Consider the following 14,455-nt stretch of genomic DNA (forward strand, 5'->3'; position numbering starts at 1 on the left):
CTTTTATCCCATTGTAGGTTATATACCCCAAATAATCTCACTATAGGTTATATATTATCAAAAAGTAATAATAAATATTCACATTAATGGTGTGGCACCCGATTCTCTTGATGAGTATTTGCAAATGAGTGAAACGTCATGTTTTACATTTGTTGAAAACTGTTGTCATTGTGCGCGAAAAGATGTTGAAAGAACATTTGGTATTCTTCAAGGTAGATTTGCGATTTTGAAATCCCCCGCAAGATCTATAAGATTTAATAAATTGAGGGAATACATGAATACTTGTATTTTGCTGACCCACATAATCGTAAAAAAAGGAATATCATAAATAGATCAAAAGATTGAGATACCATAATGGTAGATGGTGGGGTTGGTGGAGGATGTAGTGGTTGGAAGGAAAAAATTGAATTGAATTTTGAAAATTGAATTTTTCAATGACAACTCTAAGAATTTCATTAAGAAATAAATGTGTGCATAAATAAGTGGTGCACGGGGGTGATTTTCAGCAGGAAGTGGTTAGTTATATTTAGTGTACAACTGTTTGATGTGTGTTTGAATATCTTAAAGACAACCTTAAAACTGTCATTAGAAAATTTTGAGTTTTATTTATATTATATAACACTTAATATAAAAAATATATATATTATACAATAAAAAACGTTTAAAACATAATTCATTTATTTAAATTTCATCAGATATTATATAGTACAAAAACTATTAAAAACTAAAAGAATAATAACAAAATAAAATTTAATAGTTAAAACATGATAGTTATTGTAAAACGAATGGAATAACTACCACCAACTAGTTGAAATAACTCCTAAAACACTTAATTTCCTCAATGAGCCAACTGTTATTCCTTCTATGTCTACTTTTGATGTTGAACTCCCTAAAGAACTGAAGTTTTTTCGCGCTACAAGATTTTCACACGATAAGCTTGACAAAAATCCATGTGCAACGCGTGACGGTCGATCTTCATGCGCTCAGTATAAAAAAAATTCCTTAAAATCGAAGGCGTTATCGAGAAAGGAATTGGTTGGTGTTCAACGTAGTCTTAAAAAGGTCAAAAAAGAATGAAATTTAAAGCTAAGGATCTTAATAAAGACGAAGAAAGTTGAATCAAAGGATAGATCTTTTGATGAAGATGACGAACAAACACAAGATGATCAATAATCTCAATGTCACATCGGCCATTTTTTTTTATACACAACGAAAGACTTTATTAATAAACACAGTATAGGTCACGTCATTACATTAATCCATGTAATTAAGTTTAAGTTTACACCACGGTGTTACGTTATCACAAAACATTATTTATACAAAAGTCCACATCAGAGTTGGGTTGTCAAACATGTCTTCTGCAACAACACCCATCCCGACTAGCAGTACCTAAACCTGCAAGGGGAGAATATGCGGGGGATTAGCGCACCGCTAAGTGAATGGAATCTATCTAACAGATATAGCTTAAGCCACACACAAGCTATATACTAACAACAACACTTGCTAACTACCAACTAGCATACAATAAGACAATACGAGGATCGGCGGCTTGTACGAGCACACGACTCCCAGCTGATCGGGCCTGAGTCTACCGATAGTCCCTGCTACTCGATTCACAATATAGTTATCCAGATGCAGGGGATGCATCGTTCACACTATATTCCATAATCAGTAGCCTATGGACCCAACCTCCCCTTGGTACGGTTGACCACATACGGACTCTAACCTCTCCTAGGCACGGTCTCGAGTCCCCAGTCTCCCTAGGCCCGACTGGTGCCATTCACACAGTGTACACATAATTCACATACAACATCAGGTAAACAATATTATTCTATCATGGAAATTCCTACACTATGCATGGTAAAAGAGTCAACCACGGTAGCATGATATGCTACTTAAACTCTATCCGGAGATAGACCCACTCACCGAATACCAGCAACTAGCTCAGATAATCTATCACTGAGCGGCTTCCTTATCCTTATCACCTGAACATAAGGTAAATCAAGTTAGTTTATGTCCGTTAACATAAAACTGCACAGTACAGAAAATCAGTCACAAAAAGCGCCACAAAAAGGTCTACTTAACACTTATGCATTTTCAGAATTTACATCCTGAAAATCATAAAAATACACGGACAGCATAACAGCTATAATTCAACACTTAGTAAAATTTCAATGCCAAAGACCATCGGTCGATGGTCCCATCCATCGGCCGATCGTCAACACACCATCGGTCGATGGTCTCCCCCCAATCGGTCGATCGTCAAAATTACATCCGCTGGTCAGAAGTCATACACCATCGGTCGATGGTCTTGTCCACCGGTCGATCGTCCCTCACCATTGGTCGATGGTCAACGATCATCGGCCGAAGGTAGTTCATCAGCTGCAGCAGCAGCAAAGTGACGGGTTTCAACCAAAAATCACCAAATCTCGACTTTGGACACGTTTTTGACCTCAAAATGAACATAACTCGTACACTAAACTTTTTGGAACATAAACCCACAACATTCAAACACAAACAACATCAATTTCTACCAATTTGACACAAAACCCCATTTTAACAAAAACTAACTTAAAAACCCATTTAATCACAGATTTGATCAGGAAATCTTACAAACCTTACCTTGTTAGAATCACAATGACACAAGGAATGTTTTGACACCAAAATCAAGCTTCAATTCGAGATTAAATGATTTAGGGTTAAGATGAAGATGGTGAAGTTTAGGTTAGGTGAATGTGTGAGTGAGAGGAAAGTTCAGGAAACCTCAAGAAAAGAGCTGGTCACTAGCTTATATTTGTGTTAAAACACAATACCCCATCACACACGGGTATTTACCAGTTATCTGAAATCTTTCGCACACGATTAGGTAACCCAAACGAAGTCCAATTAAAATAAACAAACCTGATCTGGGACCCTTGTCAGAAACTGGTCACAACACAAATATAATAAAACACTAATTAAATAATTAAAATAAAGGCACTTAAGACTAAGCACAAACCCTAAGGGCAAAATAGACAACTTACAACTAGCCCGAGTTTCAGTCTGTTACACTCAATTTCCCAAGAAACCAATTAAATAATACGGGAAGGTTATAAATCCTAAGAAAAACGCGAAAGATCAAATGAATGGGTTTAGAAACTTTTTAGAATGTATGTTTGATAGCAACAGACGTCTTTCTAAATCAAAGCAATGGAGTAAGAGACATGAAATTATAGAGGCCTCGAAAATAAGGACTAGGGTTAAGGGTTGGTGATTTGATTTGTAAGTTTCTATGTGGAATTATGTATCTCTTGAAGTGGTATTAAGATGAACAAATGCAAGGTTTAATGTCTCGATTAATAAGTTTGCCGTTTGATTGGAGTAAAAATGGCGAGGTTTAATGGATGCATTCTTAAGATACAGTATTCACGGTTGAGGAAAGGATTCAGGTAAAGCTTGTTTCATATATTGATATTGTTTTTGTTTGGCATTGATCGAGTGGTAGAAGATAGGATGGGTGATGCTTTCGTTAATTCTAGAATTACCGATCAATTGTTGTATTGGGTTAGGTCTTAAAGTGAATTTGGCATGGAGACTTTTCGGGCCGGCGATATTTTTTGCAATTTGGTTGGTTAGGAATGAGGTGGTGATTAATGCCTCGTAATCGTGTTGTTGGGCTTATATAATGGCATGAATCATGTTAAAGATATTAAATGGTAAATGATCGCGAAGACATGCGAAAGTCATCAGCCTTATATACGGTTAAGAAGTGCGTGGATGCTTATGAGATGATTGATATAGTTTAGCTTTTAATGCATCTATTAAGTTTGTATGGTTTTTAGTCATGTATGCTTGTTAGTCTAACGGGTTGTGGCTCAAATGGGCAAATAACGCTTAAAAGTCCAAGTTTGATCCCTCCATGTTCATGTTTGATTTTCATTTATTTATTTATTTTTTTAAAATCTAAATTTCTATTTAATTCAGTTTTGCAAAAAAAAAAAAAAAAAAAAAAAAAAGGTTAATTGAATTAATTATTTTCGACCCCTCAACTTGAACCGGCGATCTAACTGAACCGACGAACCTGATTTCCACCTCATAAGACCACCCCCTATGGTTAGTTACCCGCCCATTACCCGCTCATTACCCGTAACTAACCATAGGCACCACTTAGTTACCCGCGTTAGTTACCCGCTTTCACCATAGATTTAACGGATGAGTTATAGGAATTGCGGATCCCAGTGCTTTTTATTGTTGGACTTGATGCTTTATTGCTTGTACGTTGTATATTAAGAGGAGTATTGTTTTAGCTATGATAGGGAGTGTTTAGTTATGAGTTAGTTATAGGATATTGATGTTGATGTGGCGCTGATGTGGAATGTTAAGAGGATGAATAGTTTAGTTACGATAGGGAGTAGCCTAATTATTTTTTTTAAACATAACACATGTATGTGTATGTGGATATGGTGATGTGGCCGGGGATAAATTTAATCTCCGACAAACGTGGCATATCACGAGTTTGGCTAGAAGGTTGACATGTCACTCCCGGTCACTAAAACTAACCCTTGGAGAGAAGACAACGTAGTACCTATCCATTACGTGCACGTGTCGGTCTCTTAGCGTTTTGGAGGTGAAGCTTAGCTGTCATAGTGGATTAGGAGGTCCCACCCCCACTCCTACGATGCACCACACCTTTTATTTTTCAAATCACCTTCGGTTTTACACTTTTACTACTCAATTTACTGTACATAAAATTACATGAGTGCCTCTCAAGTTACTATTTCAACCATGTCAATAGCAAAAAATATTTTAAATTCAAACCGCTTCAGCAGCATATAATCCAATCAAGTTGTATACATGTAAGAATATGAAGTAATTCTCACGCACCATTTTTTAATCTACGTAGACTTTTATCTAATAAACTTATAATTATATTCTTGAATTAATCTTGGAAGTTTGTAATAGGTAATTAAGTGTATATAAATCAAAAAGTAGTGTGTGAGAATCAACTCCATGTAAGAATACTCGCACTTATTGAGTTATGAACATGATTTATAGGTTTATCCTCTCAAGTTGCATTTTCCAGATATTAAGTGGACCTAAAACTTCGGACTCACAATAGAACAAAAAAGATATCATTTGGCTGTTAAAATAACATGGAATTTGTCTGTTATCAAAACTTTTCACTATATACTTATATTATGTGTGCATTCAATTTTATTTCAATCAATAATATGAAAATTGTTAACAAAAAACTTTATTTCTGCTCTCCGATAGCGAGAGGAATGACGAGTGAAAAACTTATTTCTATTTTACGGTAAGAGGCATTATTGTCTGCATCTCGCCTCTCTTCATCACCTTCGTATTATTGAGTATTATTGTCGTTGTTAGCTTAAACCTTATCAAACGATACACATTATACAAGATTACATAGTGATCACAATATAATTATCAATTATCTGAGATCCAAAGCTATGTAAATGTAGTTAGTACAGTCCACTACTCAACCTTAACATATTTGCGTGTATCTACGCATCTACACGCAAATATAAGACTAAACAACATAGATCATCCAGGTAATTTTGTCTTTCTGTGTACATTAATTTATTACCGAATCATACAATTAGAAACAAAATTTCATAAATATCAAAAACTGTAGAACCTTAAATGCATAAGTTATACAAAGATAACCCATTTATGGAACTATCTACATTATTAATGTCACATAATATGTACACATATAGTTGGATTTGACAATTAGTAACACATGGAAAACCAATAAATACATAAAACTCCAAACATATAGTAACTCAAGGATTGATATTGATAAAAGAAAAATACTCGACTATTATAACACTTTAGAGTCTTCAAGAATCAAGACAAATAATCAACTACACTTCTCATTACTATTACTATATCAAGCCTCCACAAACAATTACAGGCAACCGGCTACACCGGTCACCAACCACCAAAACTTTCTCAATATAAACCACAATCCACCCATGCTCAACCACTTAAAACTATACTCTTTTCCATAAACACTCATCACTTTACTCAATAAATTTTCCAACAATGCCTCGTTTCGTTGACCGAGTCGCGGTTGGCCGATACCAAGATGAGGTGGCACACCCAAATGCTATCAAAACATTTGTAGCCGAATTCATAAGTGCACTTATTTTTGTGTTTGCAGGACAAGGATCGGGTATGGCTTTTGGTAAACTTACTGGTGGTGGTGCAACTACACCAGCTGGACTTGTTGCAGCTGCAGTTGCACACGGGTTCGGGTTGTTTGTTGCGGTTGCTGTTAGTGCTAATATTTCGGGTGGTCATGTTAACCCTGCGGTTACTTTTGGTGCGTTTGTTGGTGGTAATATTACTTTGTTACGTGCCATCTTTTATATCATTGCCCAATGTCTTGGTTCGGTTGTTGCTTGCTTGCTCTTGTTTTTCTCTACTGGTGGTTTGGTAAGTTCATTTATCTTTTTATTTATTTATTTATTTATTCTTTTTTGTTGATTTAATTTGTTTGTTTAATTAAGTGCTTGTATAGATTCTGCTGAAAAGTAATATGCACATAGACCGTTTGGGTAAATACAAAACACCGTATAAGACATGTAAGTAAATGAATTGGCAACACAATTTATATATGTGTAAAACGATTGTTCTAGTAACCAAAAAATTACCTTTTAAAATAAAAACATGCCTTGGTAACGAGGGGTAGAGAGGTGGTAGGACTGTAATATTCGTCTTACGATATGATTGGACAAGTGGGTTCCGATATCACGTTCACAACCAGTTAGTGAGTTCCAACTGCCGTTCAAAAAAAATAATAATAGAAAAGTCTCATTGTTAACCATCTCAGTTATCATGGTGGTTGCAACCTTAGGTGGGACCGTGTCTGTAATGATGATTTTGGACCTTGAAGATTGTTTATTTTCATGTATGTAAAAATAACATAATCCGGTATGCTGTACTTAGAATCACATTTTTAAAATACACGGATGCACATATATAATAAGATCGGTAGACTGAAAACAAACAACACCTTAATATTCTCACAAAAGATCTCAGATTCAAAACAAACTAAAAAGTCAGAAATAATCATAGAATAACTCGACAAGACCGCGTATATCTTACTAAACTGTTCGTCGTGTCTCTCCAACTAACCTATGAACCAGAAAAATCCTAATCCGTTTTATGAAATGTCTCATTGTTAACCAAGTTATATCTATACTTCAATTTATTTTCAATGTCAAATTTGTTTGGATATCTATAAGTAGAAAATACGTGTATATATGGCACTTCCTGCAGGTTCGTTTATCGGGCCTGACACGCTGTGGAAAAATGGATGAGTGTTTCGCCAGGTTCCAGTGGGCTACCGGTGACCGCCGGATGGGTTGACAAATTAACACATGGCTAACATGTCCTACATGTTTTTTTGAAACAATATATGGCACTTTCTAGAAAAAGTTGATTGATGATAGGATAGATAGGTGGTTGGTATAGCTCTAACACTTAACAAAATAGCAAAGCCTCATCCACGAAAGTTATTGCAATAAGATTAGGATCTAATTTTAGTACTACTACCATCGTGTCCCATATTAATTGTCCATTGATAAAAAAATACTAAGAAAAATGTAATAAAAAGTATTGTATTCTCTGTTTATTTTCAGTTTTAGTCCTATCTACATACATTAAGATAATAATAGAATCTAAGCTTTTTATTCTTTTCTATATTTAGAAGTTAAATAAAAAATTTGAAATCTCAAAATGAAATATTGAACAATAATTAAGGACGGGGTGACTAGTTAGCAAAAGTTGCAATAATATTAGGACATAATTTTAGTTGGTAGCAAGTTGCAATCAATCATAGTTTTTTTACTAATAGCTTGTATTTTTGTGTTAAAAGGATAATGATCCGCTATATTAATTAATTCAACGGATGTTGATATGGACACATGTCACACGGAGTAATATTTTTGTTACAAAAATGCAGACTACAACCGGATTTGCATTGAGCTCGGGTGTATCCATATGGAATGCCTTTGTTTTCGAGATCGTGATGACTTTCGGGCTAGTCTACACCGTTTACGCTACTGCTATTGACCCAAAAAAGGGTGACGTAGGCACCATTGCACCATTGGCAATTGGTTTAATTGTGGGTGCCAATATTTTAGCCGGTGGTGCATTTACGGGGGCATCAATGAACCCAGCCGTTGCTTTTGGTCCTGCTCTGGTTAGTTTGGACTTTTCATACCACTGGATTTATTGGGCTGGGCCCCTTATCGGTGGGGGGATTGCTGGAGCCGTATATGAGCTCATCTTTATTAGCCGCACTCATGAGCCGTTGGGAGAGTTTTAAAGTATTTTGAAAAGACTTTTATGCCCTTTTTGATCTTTTATGTGTTCTCTCTCATTGTGATCTGGTGTTGTAAACTTGTAATGCATCTTTGATTTGTATTTGTATTATCTTATTTATTTATTTTCTTTAATTTATCAATTGCTTAATAAATTGATGATTATTATTTAGTGAATTCCGTCAAGGAATCTAGAAAAAATGGGTTTGTAAACTTTAAGGAATATTCATGGTTTGGTTTATAAATTTGGAGTATAACTAGGAATAATTTTGATATTTTTCTCTTTATAAACTCAAAACCAAATAAAAAAGTTAGTCATCCCATTTGTCTATTCCAAAACTTCAACCCTTAATATATATAATGATGAAAAGAAACCGCCATACCATTAGATAAGATAATGACCCTTGTAGTATGCATGATTAAAGTTTTTAAAATGATTTGACATAAATATAAATATTATCTTTACTTTTATTTGCAACAATCAAATATATATTGTTGTAAAACAATATTTTTTTCATTAAAGAAAATGAAATTAAATAATGATTTTTCAAAGATATTTTTGAAGTCGCTGTTGATGTACATTAATATAGCGATTAATTTTTTACAAAGATTATTGAAATATGCAGATCTTTTTAATAAATTATGAAAGTAGTAGATTTAAATGAAACAATTACTTTTGGTGCGTTTCACGTGGCGTGGGTTTTGACATTTTTAGACATTTCTAGACAATAATGCGCCCTCTTTTCAATTGGGCTCCATTTAAAAACAACTTTAATTTTCTAATACCATTTATCTAGTGAGTTCATTTAACCATATCAAAAGTTCAAAACTGTGAATGTTAAAACTCAAACCCATGTGTGTGTGTTCTGTAAGTATCGGGATTACGTAACTTGAAGTTATCTACACATCTATAAATCTTCAATTGCATTAACATCAAATCATTAATCATAAGGTGGTCTCAAACCTATGTACTTTTTTTTTTAAAATAACTTTAAAAATTACACTAATATAAATCAATAGTCAAATTTGGTATTCATTTTTGGTAATTGTACAAAAAAACTTGGTCCTCTACTCTTCTAAGGTCCAAAATACGGAGTAATTGAGTGTACCTACACATCAACTAGGCCCCCTTTCGTTGGCCCACCTCTGATCTCATTTTGTGTAGTCCACTATTCCTGTTTTTTCACATGTCATGTTATATATCTTGGACAAACATACTTCGGCCAATAAAATTTTAACATCAAACATATAATGTAATACAATTATTATGATTTTCTACTAGAAGAAAACGTAATTTATTATAAAATGATTGACTTATAAAGATCGTGTAATGGTTGCAATTTTGCACTCTAGCTGGGTAGTGACAAAGTCAGAATTTTATCAGATTGAAGTCATAGTCTCAAAAGTTATTGACAAATTAAAAGAAAGTACAAATATAAAAAAAATAAAATCAAGTTACTTTATATTACATTTGTTCCATACAATATTTCATTCGTCAGAAACGATCCATAATCATAATCAAGGGCGGATTTTGTGTATTGGCACTGGTAGCCCGTGCTACCGCTGAAATACGCGATGCAGTGAAATTTTTATGAGAAATTTTTTTAGTGACACTATTAGATTAGTGTATTTTTTTAGCTTTAAACTAATAACACCCGTGACTACAACCTAGACCCGCCACTTTTCAACCTTGTGTTGTAGCTCATGTGGTAGTGGTCTGACTCTCTTAGCGAGATATCAGGAGTTCGACTCCCGTGGAGTGTAACATTGCATACAAGGTTGCCCTTTTACCTTTGAATTCCACCCAAGAATGTCTTGTGCACATCGAGTAGCGGGGGCAGTGGGTGTGACAACCCGTAAATTTCCGGCAAAATTTAAACAAAAATCTTTATATGATTTCATTTAACCTCGACTAATTCCGACGATTCACGAACAATTATTTGTAAATAATTACGCATTATTTTGATATATTAATATTATTATTATTAATATCCTTTTTAAACAAGATATCAATAATTAATATCTTTATTATCATTATTGTTATTATGAATAAAAAAAAAATATTGACAAATATTTTTGGAAAAGTAGTAAATCAATTTGTTTATTTTAAAAAAAAATATATTAAAAAAAATCCTTAAAATAAATGATTTTTTTTAATAAAATAAATAAATAAATTACTTTTTAATTAAAAATTATAATGAAAAACTACTTTTATTATTTTATTTTGTGCATTATCCCATGACCTAACATTTAATACTTTTGAATTTTAAAATCCCATTAAAAATTAAAATATTTCTTTTTCTTTTAATTATTTTATTCTTTTTACCTTATTTTTTCAAGTATAAATACCCCTCATTTCTCATTCAAACTCACACCAAAATTTCTCTCATTCTCTCTTTGAAGAATTACTACTAGTAAGTATTCTTTTCTTACTTTTTACTTTTTACTTTTTTACTTTTTACTATTTACTTCGGTTTATTATTTTTTTACCGAAATATGTAAATAATGTTATAAATTATATGCAATTAAAATTAAAATAAATAACATGTTATAATTAGTAATATATGTTACTAAAAATTATAAAAGTATTTTTATGAATTAATATATAGGAGTTATAATTAAAATCGAATTAATGAATATATATGTATATACGCACCTAACGTGAAGGTTATAATTAAAGATAGCGTACAAAGACTACAAACATCACCGCTACTTGTGGCCTAGGGTGATCCTTGTTACCATTATGGGACGCTTGTGGATCTCGAATGCCAAGACTTAGATTCTGGTCAAGAGATCCTGGGCCGCTCGGTAACAATAGATCATTCGAGTGACTTGCATGTTAGCGACGAAGTTTGGGCGAGATTGTACAACATCTTTGTTAAGAATTATAACCCGAACATTCTTAAACTAGAAGCTTACTATAAGTGGAAGTTTTTTTTATAAATAGTAGGTTTCCAAAAATAGAAACTTTTGAGAAATAGGAACTTTTCTCGAAAACCGTCGCTGTCAATATAGTTGCTATATTAATAAACATACTTTATGTCAAGTTAGACATTAACTAATCAAACGTTATACCTCAAGGTTGATATCCAGATCACTTACTTGCTTTACTTTCCTTCTTGCGTGGAATACTTCAACTGCTATTTAATGTGAGTTCATCTGCTCCCTTTTTATATATTTTTGGGCTGAGAATACATGCGCAACTTTTATAACTGTTTTACCCGTATCAAATATTAAACTGTGATATGTTGGGCTATGACCAGCAAGTCCCCAACCGACAAGTATAAACGATAACTTGTACGGGGCAAACTTGAAAGTCTAGTCTAAATATCAGTACCAACTATTAAACTGTGATATGTTGGGCTATGACCAGCAAGTCCCCAACCGACAAGTATAAACGATAACTTGTACGGGGTAAACTTGAAAGTATAGTCTAAATATCAGTACCAACTGTTAAACTATGCTATACCCGGCTATGTCCGACTAAGTCCCTACTGTGATATTTTTAATTGTTGCGGCATTCTTAATTATTGGGGATAGGCCTATCGGGAGTAACGTCCCCGATACATTTGACTAAGTCTTTGTATTACTTGATAATGAAATTAAACGACAAGGACAGAACAACTTGTCACGGGGCAAACAACGTTTAGTCTAAATATCACGCACTGGCATAACTTTTTGATCCTGTGGGAGATCAACTTGACTGGATCTGAGTGATCTACTTATGAAAACAAATCTTGTGGTCTAACACTATTACTGAAATCATTATTTATGACAAACTTATGAACTCACTCAACCTCGTGTTGACTTTTTAAGCATGTTTATTCTCAGGTACTTAAGTATTGCTTCCGCTGTATATCTACTGCTTTGATGATGATTGCTTGCTATGCTTGGAGTCTTCATTACATATCATATCAATTAAAGACATATTTATCTTCCGCTGCAAAACTCAACAAAACATCTCATGTAGAGTCGATCTCGTTTATACAACTGTGATTTGATATAATTAGTGTCACACCCCCAAAATGGACCAGGGGTAATTGTGACCAATCATATCATAACACAGTTGTATAAGCGAGAGCGACTCTAAATGAGACGTTTTATTTATTAAATAAACAGCGGAAGCATTATTCAAAGTTTTACATCATAAGAGTACAGTAAATGGAAAATGTCTTAAACAAAATGATAAATATGAATGATGGACTCAATGCAAGCAGCAAAGCATACATCAATCATCTAGTAGCAAGTAGCAGCTAGCTCAATCATCACCTGAAACAAAACACGCTTAAAGTGTCAACCAAAAAGGTTGAGTGAAATTCATAGGTTTATAAATAATATCCAAAGTTTTAGACCGCAAGATTTAGTTTAAAGTTGATCAATATAGATATATCAATCTAAAAGTGTTGCTGCAGTTTGTAATATCGCTACTAAACAATTTACCCTATGACACCTTGTACTGTCAGTGTCGTGGAATCATTATTATGTAACCAAAGACCAACGGTCGAATGGTTAGAGACGTTACTCTCAATAGGCCTACTCACAATAATTAAGTTTGCATTTAAATGTAGCAATTGACGATATTACGGTAGGGATTTAGCATGAATCAAAGCATGACAGCATAGTTAACAATTTAGTACTTGTGTCTAAGTGTAAAACAGTTATAAAGCAAGCATGTGTCTCACCCCAAAAGTTATAAATAGTTAAGTAAATAGTAAAAGTGGGGCTATGAAAATCACCTTAGTAGCACAAAAGAGTATTTCACGAAAGAATTGAACTGAAGGACGTGGCCGAGATCTCAACCTAGAGATAGAACGTATGATCAGACATTGCCTAACAGACAATAGTATATAGTACTATATTGATAGTAATGGTTCACTAAAGAATTTCCATTCTCGGAAGGTTACTATTTATGGAAAGTTTCCACTTATAGTAATTTTTCAATTTTAGAAAGTTCGGGTTAATCTTTAGCAAGACGTTGTACAACTTTACTCAAACTTCGTTGCTATAAAATAAGTTAGGAATGACCAGATGTAACCGGGAGCCCAGGACTCTTGACCAGAATCTAAGTCATGGCATTCGAGATCCACAAGCTTACCCATAAATGGCAACCTAGACATCATTCACTTACGACCGTGAGTAGCGATGAAGTTCACATGAATTGTACATTATCTTTGATTAACCTTCACTTTAGGTTTATATGTTATTATATATGTTATATTATATTTATTAATGTATTAACAATTTGATTATCTTATATTATATACTATAAGTTATTATTATTAAATTAGTATAGTTATAAAATAAGTGTTTATTAATAATGTATTGTTATTAACTTACATTATAAGCATTATACTTTATTATATAGTATACTTAGTTATTAACCGTAAGTTTTAATAATAATATTAATTTAGTATATGTAATATACTTATGTTAATCGAAAATCATACTAATATATGTTAATTCAAATATTAATTCATTAAATATTATATTTATAATTTTTATAAACTTAGTTAATTATACAATTCAGTAGGATATTTTATAAAAATAATTTTATCAAGTTTTTGTATTTATTTCCCACTTTTCTTTATATATATACACTCGGTTTATATTAATCAAATTTAATTAGGTAATAAATATTAAATTGACCTAAATAAATAATTTTATATTTTTTAAAGGTTCTATATTATGTAAAAATGTTATAAAAATTATTAAATCAAATTTTATATCAAAATATTATTTATTTAATGTTTTCTAATTATTTAACCATTGTAATCGGCCTATAATTAAATAAATTTGAAAAATAATTTAAAATTAATTTTTATATTTTTTTAAAGTATCTAGTGATGCTACTAATCATATAAAAATTTTATAAAAATATTTAATACACGTTTGTATTTATTTTGTATTTTCTTTATTATTTCTCTCGGTTTAGAATAATGCAAAATTAAATTCTTTTTAAATACTAATCGTCCCATTTATTTAATTTTTATAATTTTCGCTTGTTTATAAAAGTATAATAATCTCAAAAAAAAAAATTATAATTATTTTTATTACTGTTTAATATTTTATTATAAATTTTATATTGTTTTTATGTTTAAATACTACATAATTCGTATTTAATT

General features: G+C 32.5%; 1 protein-coding gene across 1 annotated transcript; it reads left to right on the forward strand.

Moving 5' to 3' along the window:
- The first annotated feature begins 5,985 nt into the window (after positions 1–5,985).
- On the forward strand, positions 5,986–8,472 carry LOC139886519 (aquaporin TIP1-1-like). The gene is made up of 2 exons (XM_071870354.1): positions 5,986–6,441; positions 7,973–8,472. The coding sequence occupies exons 1-2, from the start codon at positions 6,049–6,051 to the stop codon at positions 8,336–8,338; spliced, it is 759 nt and encodes a 252-aa protein (XP_071726455.1). The 5' UTR covers positions 5,986–6,048; the 3' UTR covers positions 8,339–8,472.
- The last annotated feature ends 5,983 nt before the right edge of the window (positions 8,473–14,455 follow it).

This window comes from Rutidosis leptorrhynchoides, chromosome 1 (genome assembly GCF_046630445.1).
Source record: "Rutidosis leptorrhynchoides isolate AG116_Rl617_1_P2 chromosome 1, CSIRO_AGI_Rlap_v1, whole genome shotgun sequence".
Classification (NCBI taxonomy): Eukaryota; Viridiplantae; Streptophyta; class Magnoliopsida; order Asterales; family Asteraceae; genus Rutidosis; species Rutidosis leptorrhynchoides.

Excerpts from the sequence above, each read along its gene's own strand:
- LOC139886519 (XM_071870354.1), top strand. The coding sequence starts at position 6,049 with ATGCCTCGTTTCGTTGACCGAGTCGCGGTTGGCCGATACCAAGATGAG. Across the intron at positions 6,442-7,972 it reads TTTTCTCTACTGGTGGTTTG|ACTACAACCGGATTTGCATT; the intron begins GTAAGTTCATTT and ends ACAAAAATGCAG.